The following is a 16735-nucleotide window of genomic DNA, read 5'->3' on the forward strand; positions in this document are numbered from 1 at the left end:
CTCCGAGGGAGGTAGAGGCACCACACGCGCCTGGGGCGCAGGATCGCAGCACCGGGCCTCGCGCGCCGCGCCCACCCCAAGCAGCCCCATGAAGCCGCCAGCCACGCAGGGCAGCCCGGCCGCCGCCGCGGCCGCAGGTGAGCGCCGGACTCAGGCTCCCCGCGTATTTCTCTCCCCTCTCCTTTATGTATTTATTGTGCACACGTCACGGCACATGTCCCCAGCCACGGCGTCCCCCGATGGCGGACGCGAGACGAGGGTCGTGCGGGGGTCGCTCTCTTTACCCTCCCCACATACACACGCCGCGTCCCCCCGCACGTCTGCCGGGAGGGGCGCGCGCAGCCTGGCTCCCCACGCCGGCTTAGGGAGCTGAGCGCGCGGCCCTTAACCGGGTGCATTCTGACTCAGTCTCCCCACTGCCGCCAAGCTTGCGGGGCGCCCCCGGTGAGCGAGGACACAAGTACCCAGCAGAGGGGGAGAGTACCCAGCAGAGGGGCAAGTACCCAGCAAAGGGGCAAGTACCCAGCTGCGCACAGGTAACTGGATGGCCTCCGGCCTTTCGACTTCAGCTCCCGGGCCTCAGTTTCTTGTCTGCGCAGTGGGCTGGATAAGAGGCGGTCCTCTTGAAGAGGACTAAAGAAATAGCTGCGAGGCTGACACTAATTACTCCCTGGGGTGATGGCGGGCCCTCCTGGCGTCAGGTAGAGGTGACATCTTCCCTCCCCCCCACCCCGCGCGCCCAGCGACTGAGCCACGGTCCTTTCCCCCAGCCCCAGCCTTGGACTCCGCGGCCGCCGCAGACCTGACCGACGCCCTGTGCGAGTTCGACGCGGTGCTTGCCGACTTCGCGTCGCCCTTCCACGAGCGCCACTTCCACTACGAGGAGCACCTGGAGCGCATGAAGCGGCGCAGCAGCGCCAGCGTCAGCGACAGCAGCGGCTTCAGCGACTCCGAGAGTAAGCGAGGGCCTCCTAGGACGGCCCCTGCCCCCCCACCCCGCCCCTCATTGCTCAGGGCCTCAGTTTACTTCCTCTGTAAATCCAGGCCTGGGATCAGATCTAAAGCTTCAGGACGCAGGGAGAATGGGGTCTCCGGGACTGAAGCCAGCAGTGATCAGGGCCCAGGACAGAATCTAGGTCTGGCTGTCATGGGATGGGTGGTTTACCTGTCACCTGCAGGTCTTTCTGCACTCTACCCTCTCTCTTCTCTCCTCTCTCAGCTGTCTCCTCCTCCTCCCCCTCCTCCTCCTCCCCCCCCTCCTTCCCCTCTTCCTCCTTTCCTTCTTCTTCTTCCCCTCCCCCTTTCTTCTCTCCCTCCCCCTCCCCCTCTTCCTCCTCTCCTTCTCCTTCTTCCCCTGCCCCTCCCTTCTCCCCCTTCTCCTTCCCCCTTCCTCCCTCCCTCCTCTTCCTTCTCCTCCTCTCTCTTCTCTTCCTCCTTTTTGTGCCTGTACTGGGGCTTGAATTCAGGACTTGGACACTGTCACTGAACTTTTTCACTCAAGGCTGATGCTCTCTCTATCACTTGAGCCATAGCTTTACTTTCAACTTTTTGCTGGTTACTTGGAGGCAAGCCAGTCCAGGTTGGCTTTGAACCATGATCCTCAGATCTCAACCTTCCGAGTAGCTAGGATTACAGGTGTAAACAAGCCACTGGCACCTGGCCTCTCAGCTATACCTTTTTAAGAGTATGTGGAGCAAGTGGCACAGAAATGGGGCTGGAGGGGAGAGGTGGCAGTGTGGGGACAAAGGAGTGTGGTACTGAAATATTTGTGAAACCAGAAAAGATTTCATAAGTTGCTGTTCTTGGAATTTTTGAAATAACTTCTTATGCTTTGGTTCAGCTGAGAGATCCACTTTCTTGCTCCACTGGATACAGTTTTGAAAGACCTACTTCCAGCTTTTTGCTGGTTCAAGATGTGTCTGGATTGGAACTTTGATCCTCAGATCTCAGCCTCCTAGGATTACAGGTGTGAGCCTCTCTCAGTGAGGACCTGGCTCTGGTGATCTTTTTACAATGGAGACTATTTTCACCAACTCCCCCTACCCCACTTTGTCCTAAACAAACAACCTTGTAGAGAGAGGGAGCATTCATGTTTTATTCATGATCTCAAATGTCCTGGATGATTATTGGATATGAGTTTAGGTGTTAACAATAAATATGGTGGCTTTTTAATTTCACTGAGGTTTTTGTTTTGCTTTGTGTTTTTGAGACAGGATCTTGCAATGTACCTCAGACTCGTAACTTAGAACTCATGCATCCCAGCCTGGCTTCAAACTTGAGCCTCCAAAGTGCTAGGATTCCAGGCCGATGCCACTATGTCTGACTATTTTCAAAGTGAATTTTAAGACTGCCTATTTATTCTTGAGCCTTTATAAGCATGAACATCACAACCTTTGCTGCTCTCATTCTGCGAGTAAAAGCAGTGTCTTTTCCTGTGATTCTCTTGTTTTGCAATCTGGAGCATTTCCTAGTTGCTGGGCAGAGATGCAGTGTGAGATGTGAACTTGACAGAGGATATAGGGCCTCGCCCCCCCGCTACCCGCCACCCTGGTTAGGATTTGAGTCAGAAACTTGAGTTCCAGTTTGAGTGTCCTTGGCAGCTCCACCCCAGGGTTAGATCAGGCTGTCACTTTTGAGGTAATGGAAAGGGAATGGATGAGAGTAATTTCTACTTAGAGCTTTTGGCGTTTGTTGCTAGTGACCTGGCTGCTCATTTTTGTTGTTGAAGCGAAGTCTTTTTTTGAAATATCTGCTGGGCACTGGTGGCTCATACCTGTAATTCTAGCTGAGGTTGAGATGTGAAGATTGTAGTTTGAAGCCAACCTAGGCAGGAAAGTCCATGAGACTCAACTCCAACAAAAAGCTGAAAGTAGAGCTGTGGCACAAGTGGTAGAGCATCAACTTTACGCAAAAAAAGCAGAGGAATAGTGCCCAGGGCCTGAGTTCAAGCCCAAATTGGGGCACTTAAAAATTGTCTCAATAACTGTGGCTAAACTTAAAATATATCTCCTCCTGCTAGGGCATGGAGCAAGTTATTCATCAAATACACATTCTCTCCCCCGTGGAAAGCAGGCTGGAACATTTTGTCACTGATGCTCAAAGGCAAAGAATAGCTCCTTTCTAAGCCACAGCCTCATTCCGCTAGAGTATGGCCCAACCACACCCATGCATGGCTGATGGCAAGTTCCACTGGGAGGAATTTCAGATCTGGAAGGTTTGCAGGGGGTCTCAAAGAGAATGCACTAGAAGCATAGAAACAGTTTAGGGGAGATATTTGGGATGGACTTGCACATACAATTTTCAAAATTATGAGAATACAGAATAATTTCCCAAAGTATTTAATGGAAATTTTGCTCATTGTATTCCATATGTCAGCCAGTATGTTAATCTAGGCTTGTTGCCCTCCCCCTTTTTTTTCTGGCCTAGATGCTGTCCCTAGCATTTTTACTCAAGGTAGTGCTTTCTATCACTTGAGCCACAGCTCTATTTCTGGCTTTTTGATGATTAATTGAAGATATGCATCTCATGAACTTTTCTTCCTGGGCTAGTTTTGAACCTTGATCCTCAGATCTCAGCTTCCTGAGTAGTTAGGATTATAGGCATGAGCCACTGGCACCCTGATCTATGTGGCTTTTATATAAGGTTGTAATATTCATTTAAGGCTTAAAGAATAGAATGAACTCATACCTCTGATGTTTGGGGGTTTCACATATATTCTTCCTTTGAGGGGGGAGGTGCTTGACTACTTTATAGTAAAAGTGTGAGATCTAATGTGCATTTAAGGCTATTCTAGATACTTCAGGGATGGAGGAACTTGCTTCTTTAACATGGAGCAAGTCTTAAAACATTTGTTATTTTTGCCTAGACTTTTCTGACGTGGTCCTGGGAGAGGGAGCCCCATGGACCCTAGCGATTAGAATGATAGGGAGCATATGGTGGCTGGGGTGGCTTAGGAGCCACTAAGACTAAAACTTGAACTTGTTCAAGCCAGACAGGATAGGCGAAGGAGGAGTCTTCAGGATGCCCTGGTATGTGTTAGGATTGCAAGTGAGTGACAGATCTTACTCAGATGCCTGGCACGGTGTCTAGAAGAACAGGGCAGTCCTAGAAGGAGCTTTTCTTTATCAGGTCCTTCTTTAGTGAGATGGTTAGAATTCAGATTTGTGGAAGAAGAAGTCTCCCCTCATCTCTGCCATTCCCCATGGGAAAAGGGAAACAGATCCAGAGCTTTCTTTTTCTCAGTTAATTACTATTGTTTGCTTGCTGGAAACGGGTTAGATTGTTCTATATTTACAGGAGCTCTGGGCAAGGTTCAGTCTGTGGCTTTACTTTCCTCTGGAGTAATACATGTCAGTATGAACGCTAAATTACCTTCCTCCCAACCCTCAAACTCAGAAAACGTACCTAACTTTCAAGTGGGCCTTTTTCCCCCACTCCGAAGTTCTTCAAGTTCTGTCAGTATAACAAAAGGAAGAAGATTGTGTATTTAACAGACTGTTGTTTTGTTTGATGGTGTCTTAGAAAATGGCCCCATGATTTGAGGTTCTGGCTTCAGGATACTGAGTGGACCTGGAGAGGATGCTTCCAATGGGGACTTAGGATGCTTCGAGATGAGGCTTCAGAGATGACTGATGTAGATGCTTTAAGGCTTGACATAGCCCCAAATTGTCTGCTTTCAGTTCCTTGTACCTCTATTAATAGCAGCACCTGACACACAGGTGGGGCACTAATACATGAGTATACTATCAGCCAGCAACACATTGCTTTCATTTGATTAGACTTACTGGATGTCATTTGGCAAGGAAAGAGGTCTAGGGCAATGAAAAGAGCAGAAAATCAGGCCTTACATTGTAATCTACCTAGTATGAGATTCTCTTTGATATCAGTTTTTTTTTTAATTTTTTTTTGGGGGGGTCTGGTCGTGGGGCCTGAACTCTGGGCCTGGGTGCTGTCCCTCAGCTCTTCAGGTCAAGGCTAGCGCTCTACCACTTGAGCTACAGCGCCACTTCTGGCTTTTTTTCTTTTTGCTTATATGGTATTGAGGTATCGAACCCAGGGCGTCATGCATGCAAGGCAAGCACTCTATCACCTTCCCAGCCTCTGATATCAGTTTTTAATGAGGGTCCATAGAAAGGAATTTTAGAGTTTGTGGTACTTTGTGTTTGGGGCTTGTTCTTGGGTGGGTTCCTTTGAAGAGAAACTTAAGAATTTTGCTGCTATCTGAAAAAGAGCAGGACGCCAGGGCTTGGATCTTGCTTCTATTCTTGATGATAACCTTTCTCTCCTGAGTTTTCTGCTGTTCTTTTTGTTGGAACCTTTGAGAATCAAATGATTGTAACCCCAGGCATGGTTACACATGCGGATCCTAGGTTAGTATTGCCTTTCTCCTAGCTTCTCCCTGTGGTCTGGTTTTGGGGTGTTTGAGGGTTACTCTCTCTCTCTCTCTCTCTCTCTTTTTCTTTTTGCTTCGTGAATTACCTGTGTAGGCTATTAATTAACACAGGGTGCAAGTGAATAGGCCAGGTTTGGTCAGGGGTACAGGGAGCTCATTGTCCCATGATGTCCAGAACCTGGAGTTAGCCTAGGCTGTATGAAGACATGGAAAGAGCGGAATGGTGGTGTGTAGCAGTGAGCTAGTATGTGTGTGCATGTGTGTGTGTGTGTGCACGTGTGTGTACGTGTGTGTGTGTGTGTGTGGTTGTGCACGCGCACGTGCATGCATGTGCGTAGTATGTAGGGGGAGAAAGGAGTGAGCACATACTATGCTGATAGAGCCTATGTGTGTGGGTTTGTATAAATAGATATGTAACAAGTGTTTTTTTCTCTTCCTCCCCATTGTGTAAGTAACATGAGTTCATTAGCAATAGCAGGCAGCTTCTAATCATTTTAATAGTTTGACTTGCCACTGAGTTTATCAGTCAAGTGAAAGTAAAATTGTATCACTGTTTTCTGAGTTTGTGGAAAATGCACTTAGAAGATAGAACAGGTTCTGAAGGCTACCAACACAAGCCAGGGCCATTTTCCAAGACTGTAGCTCCTCTCCACAATTTCCCTCAGCCATCTGAGTTGCCTGGAGCTTCTGTATCCTTACCGGATACCTTTCTTCCTGCCATTCTCTTTGGCAATAGCCTTTTCCGTGTTGGGTTGTTCCTTCTTTGAGTACTCCATAGTGTTTGGTCTACTTGCCTTGAAGGTGAGCAAGTTGGGAGACTTTCTTTCCCCTACCCTGAAGCATGAGTGTTATGTAAAATTACAGAAATAAACTCTAAAATCATGGAAAAAGCCTGCGGTGCATGCAGGGAAGAATGAGGTGTGGCTACTTGAAGAGTCATGAAGAAAGTAGCTACTAAGTGCCAGCTGTTCTGAGTGATAGAGACCAGAAAGGAGGCCCTGAGCTCTGAGCCAGTCAACCTCCCAGTTACAGCTCTAGGCAGGGAATGGAGGTGATGCTCTTGGATGCCTTTCAGAGCAGACCATAAGTTGCCCAGGGCCTCATGTTTCTTCCTTCTGTCCAGTGAACTAACTCCCTGGGACTCTTCTGTAATTTTCTTGCCCCTAAAATTTAACCAATCTCCTCCCCATAGTTATAGGCTACATTTACATTGTTTCCCCTGGTGACTTTACAGTGATGAACAGTAATGTTCCTCCCTAGGTATCCTTAAGAGGTGGGCTCAGCCTCCACACCAAAGTCAGGTTTCAGAGTGCCAGTGTCCTGAGAAGTACTAAGGGTCTCTCTGTCTGTCTGTCTGTCTCTCTCTCTCTCTCTCTCTCTCACACACACAAAAGTGTCCCATGTCAAGTGTGCTTGGGAGACAGCGCCAGACCCATTGCTTTTCACAAGCTTCTTGGGAAGGTCAGATGTGGGAATCATCAAGGGTGAGGCAGGTGTCTACCCCTTTGATGATGGTGCAGCTCTTATTCCATAGCACTAGCACTCTGGGGAATGCATTTGGAAAAAAAATATATATAGGTGTCAGATTAGCAGATGTTCATCATCCAAAAACCCTGAAACTAATTGTCCTTTTAGGTGATTTAGGATGGGTCTCTTGAGGGAAGAAAGGTGGTAAGGATTGGTTATGAGGATCTGATAGGCATGCTTGGAAAAGTAGATGGCCAAGAAGAAGGAAGACAATAAAGTAGCTCTGGCCGTTTGGTCAGGTGAGGCAGGGAGAAAGGGGGTCCGGTGAAGTGCCTGGAATAGCCTTATAGTTATGAGGTAATTCTCTCAAGACTAGAAACCTCTTTCTAGAACTTTGATTTCTTTTTATACCGGTATATATATTTATAACTGAAGCAAGTTAATTTTGAGCTAGGGGAACAAAAGCAGGATGTTTTTTGCCTCCCCTTGAGCAAGAGGGAATTAAGTTCAAGTTCAAGAACCCCACGGAGGAAAGGAGGTTAGGCCAGGTGACATTGCTCATCTAAGATCTTTTCCAGAGCCCCTCTCTGCCACAGCCTGGCTGGCTTTGTATTCTGTTTTAACCAGGAAGGCAAGCTCCGTGGCCACATCCTGCTTCTGCTGCCTGCTCTGCCTTTGAACCCTTTGAGTGCTGCCTTTTCTATGTCACCAGCCCCCAGCTGGCCAGGTGTGAATTGACTTCCTCCTCCTCAGTAAGTCTGGGGGAAATAGAATCTCAAAATCTTAGCACCTCAGCACTGGTAGCTCATGCCTGTAAGTCAAAAAATTAATGAGTGGCTCACGCCTATAATCCTAATTACTCAGGAAACAAATCTGAGGATCATGGTTTGAAGCCAACCTAGGCAAGAAAGTTTGTGAGATTCCTAACTCCCATTAACTAGCAAAAAAGGCCAGAAGTGGAGTGTGGTTCAAGTGGTTGAGTGCCAGCCTCTGAAAAGCTAAAGGACAGCACTCAAGCCCTTGGTTTAAGCTTCAGTACCAACACATCCACACATGCATGTGCACGCATACACGCAGGCACGCACGCATGCAAGTCTCTAAATTCAGAGCTGTTAGCAATTTAAGAATCATTTGGCCCACCTTTCTAGTTTATTACTGGGTAAACTGAGGCTTGGAGATAATCTCTTGTTCAAGGGCACTTGAGGACATCGAAATAGAAGCTGAGCTGCTTCTGGGCCTTTTATAGCCTAGCACTGTTTCTGAGACCTTGCCTTGCTGTTACTTTGTGTTTTGGGGGTATGAGACTAGAAGGATCTAGAGAATCTCTGCATGTCTGTGCTACTATGCACCACCAGGAGCAGAAAGCTTTGTCTTTGGTTCTAGCTTGTCCCAATAATGTAGGAACTTGGGGATTTCTGTGAGGAAGATTCTCATGAGCAGAGGATTATTAGGTGGCGGGACTAACTTTATGTTGTCTTTTGGGGGGACTCAGAGGGCAGTGGAACATTTTTTATGAGGGACAAGTTTGTATAGCTAACATTTCAAACCAACTACCCTCCACCAGCGTCCAAGCATTGGGTTGGCCATTTGGTGTGACCCCTGGTGGAGGCTTCTATATACCTGCAGAGGTGTGTGTGTATGTGTGTGTGTGTGTGTGTGTGTGTGTGTGTGTGTGTGTGTGTTTAATTATTATTATTTTTATGTGGTACTGAGGAATTGAACCCAGGACCTTATGCACGCTAGGCAAGCACTTTACCACCAAGCCACATTTCCAGCCATTTTTTTTTGGAAGTGACTGTTTTAAGGAAGTTCATGACTGGAGACACATGCTCACAGGGATACATGCACACCTGCCTGTCTCAGATCCTTTGGGGGAAATGCATCTAGAAATGCATCTGTCTTCTTCACTATCAATTTGCAACTTCTGCTAGTTATCACTAGTTCAAAGAGAAATGAATCTACTGTGTGCTGGACACTGTCTCTAATGAGTATGTTTCTTCCTGAAAGGTGCAGATTCACTTTATAGGAGCAGTTTCAGCTTCAGTGATGAAAAACTGAATTCTCCAACAGATTCCACTCCAGCTCTACGCTCCCCCATGACCACTCCTCCTCGAAAGGGTAAGCTAGCTTGCTAGTTGGACTGAGTTTTCCTGCTTCTTTATTCTCTTCCTTTTCTCCATTCCCCACTTCCTCTTCTCCTGAACTAAGCTTTCCCAGATATGCAAGAAGGGAGGGACAGTAGAGTGTGAAGTGGAATTTGTTATTTCTCAGGATTTTGTTAAGTGTGGGGAAAAAGAAATCAAATAATTTGCGGGGAGGGGTGTCTGAAAATCTGAATTCATGAGGAAAATTCAAGACAGATTTGCACATGCTTGCTTTACTGTTTTCTCCCATGTGGTAACAACAAGACTGCTAAGTGATAGTGCTTCTCAAAGTCTCTCCTAAAACTAGTTGGCTTGAAAATTTTAAACTGCAGTTATCCTTTGAAGAAAGGAGGAGTTTTTAAAACTGCACTAACTAAGGTTTCCATGTGACTAATGTAGCAATTAAGTGGGGTCGTCCTGATGAAAGAAGCAGTGATCTAATATGATTCAAAATAGCAGCTCTGGCCAGTCTCCTCTGTGATATTAATGGCTTAAGAAGTTTTTAAAGATGCAGGAGCTGTTCCTTCTTTTCTCGGAACTAGAAGAGGGTCACCAGCTAGAGAGCTGAATGTCTCATTAGATTTGACAATCATTCTTTCAAAACCAAAAAGATCCCTCCCCACCCTGAAAGTTATATATGCCAAAACTACAAAATACAATAGAAATAAAATAACCTTAAAAAGAAACACGAAGATTCCATCACTTTTCTCCATCTGGCTTTAAGACAGAACTCCTTTCTTTTTTTAAAGAGAAATTTTTAAATTCCCTTCGCAGCACAGCACCATTGGCAGCCATAGGGATATGGCCTGGGTCCAGCCCTCTGCCTGTAATGGATCTATGCAATTCAGGATAGTCGTCTACAAAGTGGCTTTAGTAGTGCCTGCATTTGCTACCTGATCCTCTGGAGGGTAGGAATTAAAGAAGAAGGTTTAAAAGAAAAAGCGCCCAGTTGGCAAATTGACTTGAAAGGCTAAGAACAATGCACCATTTGTAGCCATCAAGGCAAGAAAGAGGGAAGAATAAAAATATTCAGCCATGCATTTCAAGGAACGCAGGAATGATGAACTCTACCAAAGAGAGTAAAATATGCAGGAAAGTATATCAGAGGCTATAGAGAGAACAAAACCTAGCACTGCCTGTGCTGACACCTAGATAGGACAAGGCTGGCTGGGAACCAACAGTCTTACATCACCTTCTCTGTTCCACTTTGATATGGAGCGGGGATAATTCATTCATTCATGATGGAGGGACTTGAGGGTCATAGCCTTGCCCTGGGCCAAGGCACAAGTAAGACTCACCACAAGAAGGCAAGGGTGGCAGGAGTTAGAACCTAGATTTTGCTGGGTGCCAGTCACTCATGTCTATAATCCTAGCTACTTAGGAGGTTGAGGTCTGAGGATTGAGGTTCAAAGCCAGCCTAGTCAGGAAAGTCCATGAGACTCTTAAGTCCAATTAACTAGCAAAAAGCCAGAAGTGGAGCTGTAGATCAAGTGGTAGAGCTCCAGGCTTGAAGGAAAAATAGCTAAGAAAAAGTACCTAGGCCCTGATTTCAAGTCCCTGTACCAACAGACAGGCAGGCAGGCAGGCAGGCAGGCAGGCAGGCAGACAGACAGACAGACAGACAGACAGACACACACACACACACACACACACACACACACTGCACACACACTAGAATAAATAGAACTCAGATTCTATTCCACACAGTGCCATACTTACTGAATGTTTTAACAGAGAACTCACATCCTACCCAATCAAAAAATCAAATCTTTTTAATATCTCCTTCCTTCTCCTTCCCCTTCTCCAACTTTTCAGACAGTGTTTTCATGTTAGGATGAGGTCAAGAAAGTTTGCGGAGTTATGGATGGGCAGTGATAAGTGGGAAAGAATCACTGAGGGTCTGAGTTGATTATAAATGATGTCTGGCACAGAACACAGTTCAATAAAGTCTCTGAAGATGACAGATATAAAATGGAAACAATCCATCCCATAACCCTGGAAATTACATAATCCTAGAAAACTCAGTGGGTCATCAACAGTCTTTAATATGGAAACTGAACTCTCTCTCCTCTTTTACAGCCAAATTAGGAGACACAAAGGAGCTAGAGGACTTTATTGCTGACCTTGACAGAGCATTAGCAAGTGAGTATATGCCTGGTATTAAAAAAAAAAAAATCCTACAGAAAACCGAGCAACACCACTGATAAAGTGCTATAATGTGTCTTAGCTTGTGTGAGGCAGGAAGTTACATCATAAGGCTGCTTTGCATTTAGAAACAGGACACTGGTGGCTCAGAAAGAAGTTCAGAGGATAAGCTTGCATTGAAGTACACGTTGCTCCTTTCCCAACTGTGAGAACAGGTCACCAGAAAACAATGGTGTTCTGTGTGGCAAACGCAGAATGAGCAGGATTGGTGCTTTGCAGTGGAGATGCCAGATTTCTCAGAGCTGAAGTGAGCCAACTGACCTTCAGGCCAGAGGACTCTAGCCCAGGGTCCAGTTTAGAATTGAATGCCAAAAAGAGAAGCTTATCACCCAGAAACCAAGATTAAGTGGGCAATACTTGCTTCCCACTAGGGAATTGAACTAATAATCCATTCTGTGTGGTCCCAAATGTTGGGAACTGAAGACATGAGGTCATAGTTGCAATAAGGAATAGGAGGTATAGTTCAAGTGATAGATCACCAGTCATAAGTGGAAAAAGCTAAGCGAGAGTGAGTAGCCCTGGGCTCAAGCCCCAATACTGGCATAATTGCAATAGAGGTGTAAAGGGAAGACTGCACACAATCTAACTGTATACTGTACTCCCCAAGAATATGATTGCAAGAGCCAGCAGACCAACTGAGAACCCCTGAGATAGAGGTTTCAGAAACCCTACTGATGGTGGATCCTGTTGAATCACAGAGTGGGCCTTGCAGAATTCTGTCCTATTTCTTAACTTTTTAGTGGAAGTGTTAATTTTCTATACGATGTATTCTAGGCTATCTCTTTCTAAATGGCTAGGTAAAATCAAAAGTTAGATCCCTTAAAAATAAAGTCTCATTCCTGTAATCCTAGCTACTCAAGAGGCTGAGATCTGAAAAATGTGGTTTGAAGCAAGTTAGGACAGGAAAGTCTATTAGAGTCTTATCTCCAATAAAACAGAAAAAGGCCAGAAGGAGAGCTGTGGCCCTAGTGGTAGATTGCCAACCTTGAGTAAAAAAGCTAAGGGACAAGACCCAGACCCTGAGTTCAAGCCCCAGTACCAGCACATGCACTTGCCTGCTCATATACATATGTTTATTTAAAATAACTGTGTTCTTGCATGTCATGGTGGTGGGTGGCTCTCTGTAGTTCCAGCCCTTGGAAGGCTGGGGCAGAAGGATTCCAAGTTTGAGTCTAGCTAGGGCTACATAGTGAAATCAAAAGAAAAAAAAACTCTCCTCTTCTTAAGAAGAGTCTCTCAGAGAGAGACTTCTTGAGGTAAAACGCCTTTGTGTCCTTTCTACTTGCTTGAAGATTTTATTGCCCCTTTTCCAAAGCTGCACCAGGTCACAACAGAAGACCTAGGCCTGTTTTGACAGAGTTAATTATAATTGCAGCGTGATTTGTATTAGTGCCATGTAACAAGCCTGCCTACTTCATGGAATTGCAGGCCAGTTGTTAGAGTTAATAGATGGACACACAGTGCGTGGGGGAGCGGGGAGCTTTGATGTACAGCTGAGGCTGTGTGATGTGGTTAAGGGCAGGGATTGTGAACTTCTGGGAGTGGCTAACCCCCCTTTCTCCTCTTTGCAGGTATGTAAAACAGGGAGCAACTTCAGATGTAGCTCCAGAAAGCTCCAAGGGCCTGGCAAATTCACCTACTAGAATCTGCTGCCAGAGGAGATGGAGAGGAGCCTCCCCTGCTTCCAGGCCATTCTCAGGCTCACCTTGCCACCAAGCCCTTGGGCCTGTCTCTTGGCAACTTAGACAGTGAAACTTTGTTTACCTGATTGCAGCATATTAGAGCAGATGATCTATGCTAATGTTATATTTTTCTCTTAAAAAATAGCTCTCTTGTAATTTAAAGTGCTTCTATGGAAATATTTGTAATTAATTATACATAGTAATATGTATAGTAATATGCTGTCCTCATTATAATATATTTTTGTATGCAAATAAAATTTGGACTGGTATCTGCTTTGTAAGACTCCTTGTTTGTTTGTATGTTTCTGTTTTGTTATTTCTCCCATTGGCTTTCAGTTGAGTAATATTCAAGGTGGAGTAACAGGCCTTAGGGCTCCTAGCAAGGAGGTTCTTGCACTGGGTGTGGGAAGATCATCTCCTGTGAGCTTCCTTCTCTATGATTTTGAGGGGAATGCTGACGAATGGCCTATGGAAAATCTGAACTTGAGGATTCGTTTTAATCTAAGTGAGGTTTGTTTTTTTTTGTATACTGCTACTGGGGCTTGAACTCAGGGACTTGAACTCTCACTTGGCATTTTTGCTCAAGTCTGGCACTCTGCCACTTGAGCTATATTTCCATTTCTGGAAGTGAGGTATTTTTTTGTTTTTGTTTTTTTCCATGCCCCTAATCATATCTTGGCATCTTTGCAGGAGCCATGGACTCTTTTCTCTGAATTAAGGGAAATAGCAGTTGTGTTCCAAATTCAGGACTTAGACAACAAGGAAAGTGAACTTAAAAATGATGACGTTTTACTATTTACAACAGCTGAGCTATGGAATCAACCTAGGTGCATAGACTGACGAATGAATAAAGAAAATGAGATCTATATACATAGTGGAATTTTATTAAGCCATAAAGAAAGACAACAAGATTTGAGGATCATGGTTTGAAGCTAGCCCAGGCAGAAAAGTCCCTGTGAGACTCTTATCTCCACTTAACCATTCAAAATCCAGAAGTGGTGCTGTGCCTCAAGTTGTAGAGCACTAGCCTTGAGCACAAAGAGGCTCAGGGACAGCGCCCAGGCCCTGAGTTCAAGCCCTGCAACCAAAAAAAAAAAAAAAAAAGACACCTGTATCATTTACAGGAAAATGAGTGGGAACTGGAGATTATCATGTTAAAACTCAGACATATGTGGTCTGTTTTCTCTCATGTGGAATTGAGATTAGACAAACATGAAAGTGAAAGGGGGAAGAACAAGTGGGAGGGAGTAGAGGGGACACGAGAGGATAGTGGGAAGTAAATATGATCAAAGTACGTTATACATGTGTATGAAGGTGTCATCAGGAAAACCACTAAAAAGATACCAAACACGCTGGTGTGTTTTAGAAGATCTGGGCACAAAGGAAAGTGTGGTGCTGCTGTCATTGATACCTGTGTCCAGGCAGATTCACTAGAGCTAGCAGGTTCTGATAGGTGGAGTTGGTACATAGAAGTCCCCAACTCCTACCCTAGAACAAGACTGGATATTATGCAGGCAAACTTGGTGTTTTTTGAATGGGAATTCTCTGTAGTAGCTTCTAGAAAGAACAGCCAAAGCAAACAAAACAAAACAGCAATACCACTCCTCATGTGTAAGAAACTCTAGTAGCAGCCCCGGTATACATACACCAGCCAGTCTCTCAATGGGGCAGTGGGAACAATGGATACCTTCTTCTTCCCTGGTGATCATGACAGAGGAGGGCTATACTGCTTTCAAGTATGAGAAGGCCACACGGAGGAGAGGTAGTCGCTGTGTGACTGGGAAAGCTTGTCTACCCATCAACCACTTAGCCTCTTCATTTATAAAGCAGAGAAGTTAGTGCAATCTCAGTCAATACCTGGTCATGGTGGCCTGAGCCTGTACCCTGGCTAGGTAGGAGATGACCCACTTAGAGAAAAATCAAATACAGAATATGAAAAGCAAAAAATCAAACACAGAATATGAAAAGCCACCCTTGTTTCCTCACAAGGAGACTTTGGGCTCTTGTACACAAAGCAAAAATTAAGCTTCCTCTATTGTGGTTGCAGAGGGCCCTCCGATGCTATTGTTGTGTGGGTGATGGAATAAGGGAGGATCTAATCTGATGGGACCAGACAGAGCAAAGCAGGGTAAACTGTGGACAAAGGGCCAGACAACAAACGTCACTCTCCAGCCCTACCACTGACTGGGTCTCTTCCCCTCTGGGCTTCAGATTCAGGAAAAGCACAGGATGTCTAGTCCTTGGGTCTGACTCCTACCTCAAACTTGAAGCTCTTCTCTTTAACACACACACACACACACACACACACACACACACACACACACACACAGGAATTTTCTGGCACTCTTGGTATGTGTTTCTTCCACACCCATGTCCAAAATGTTTCCCTGTGTTAATTTATTTGGCTAAGAAGGTTTGTGGTAAGAGACACCAAACAGGAAATGGCTGTCATAGCTGCTGTCTGCAAGTGTTGTTTTTTTAAGGCTTTCTCCTGCATGGCTTACCTTCTCTTTGGTGGCTGGTTATTAAATGTAGAGTAAATGGAAGGGGAAAGGAAAAGGAAGTACATTTTTAGAAGGGAACATTTTCCTTCAAGTTCAAGGTTTACTGAAGGTTAAGGATGACGTCTATCTACAATGGTAGTATTAGGAGGGTCTTTGCTCAAGCTGTTCTCTGCCTGGATTGTCCTTTCTGCCTTGTTTTTCTAGTTAGTTCTACTTCTTTGGGATTAACTAAAATATCACTTCTTTAGAAAGCCCTCCCGGCCCCATAGGCTGAGTTAGCTCATTGGTGCTATGTTCTTGTAGAGTCTTTTTTAGTGCTACTCATCTTGGTTTGCAATGAGATGTTCACTAGTTTGACTTTTTGGATTATGTCTCCCTAGCTTCCTGCAACTGAATCTCAGATTGTTCCTCTTGTACAGGAGCAGAAGCCTTCCTTCTATGGTGTTATAGCCGTGTGACCCAGGTCACCACCATGGCGTCAGGTTCAGGTAAACATGGCCCTTATCCTTTGAATGAATGAGTGAAACTTCTCATCTCTTCCACAGCCTGGGCAGGCTAGGCATGCACAGTGTCAGTGGGCTGCTTGCCGGCTTGTCTCCCTTGTGTCACCCTCCATACACAGCACTTTACTGTTTTATCTTCTCCAGGGCCTCTTTCCCATCCTACCACGGAATATGAGAAACTCATCTAGAGCTTCCATGGGTGCTGAAGTGCAAAACAGTTCCTTCTCAAACGATTTGGAGAACAGGGAGCCTTGGAAGATTGTGAGACTTTTGGGGACAAAAGGAATGACCTTCATGGTGGTGGTGGAGAAAAAGGAAGCCTTGATTCTAAATCACAGAATCGCTACTTCTTCCTGGCACTCAGAGACTCCAAAGTCAGCAATATCTCAGCCCCACTGGAAACAGAACCTTGTGCAAGCACACTCTGTGTGTGTGTGTGTGTGTGTGTGTGTGTGTGTGTAAGAGAGAGAGAGAGAAAGAGAGAGAGAATTATGAAGTATAAGGAACAGGAGACAAAATATGGGCCCTAATCTGGAAGACATGGAGGAGAAGGTTGGGCCATGAGGCTCTAACCTGCTAGAATGGTGACAGTGTGGCAGCATAGGTCTCTGAGGCTGGGCTTGCTCTCTCTCCCGCAGGCCTGCCTTTGCCTGCCAACCTTACAGAACAGGATTATGTTCATGCTGAGTTTTGTGCATCACATGGGAAGGGTCCATTCCCACATGCTCCTCCGAGGTGTGTGACCCTGCTGTCCTAGGCCCAGTGCCAAAGACTATTCTAGAACCCAAAGAGTCAGGGCTTGGCAATGGAGTCTGAGCCAAAAGAAGCCCCCACCCAG

General features: G+C 45.6%; 1 protein-coding gene across 1 annotated transcript; it reads left to right on the forward strand.

The window, feature by feature from the left end:
• Window positions 1–6: 6 nt before the first annotated feature.
• Rgcc (regulator of cell cycle) lies at window positions 7–13171 on the forward strand. Its single transcript, XM_013026151.1, has 5 exons — window positions 7–137; window positions 771–956; window positions 8867–8977; window positions 11083–11145; window positions 12780–13171. Exons 1-5 carry the CDS (start codon window positions 89–91, stop codon window positions 12785–12787), a joined length of 417 nt encoding a protein of 138 aa, XP_012881605.1. The 5' UTR covers window positions 7–88; the 3' UTR covers window positions 12788–13171.
• Window positions 13172–16735: the final 3564 nt, after the last annotated feature.

The sequence above is a fragment of the Dipodomys ordii genome, unplaced genomic scaffold (assembly GCF_000151885.1).
Source record: "Dipodomys ordii isolate 6190 unplaced genomic scaffold, Dord_2.0 Scaffold1, whole genome shotgun sequence".
Lineage (NCBI taxonomy): Eukaryota > Metazoa > Chordata > Mammalia > Rodentia > Heteromyidae > Dipodomys > Dipodomys ordii.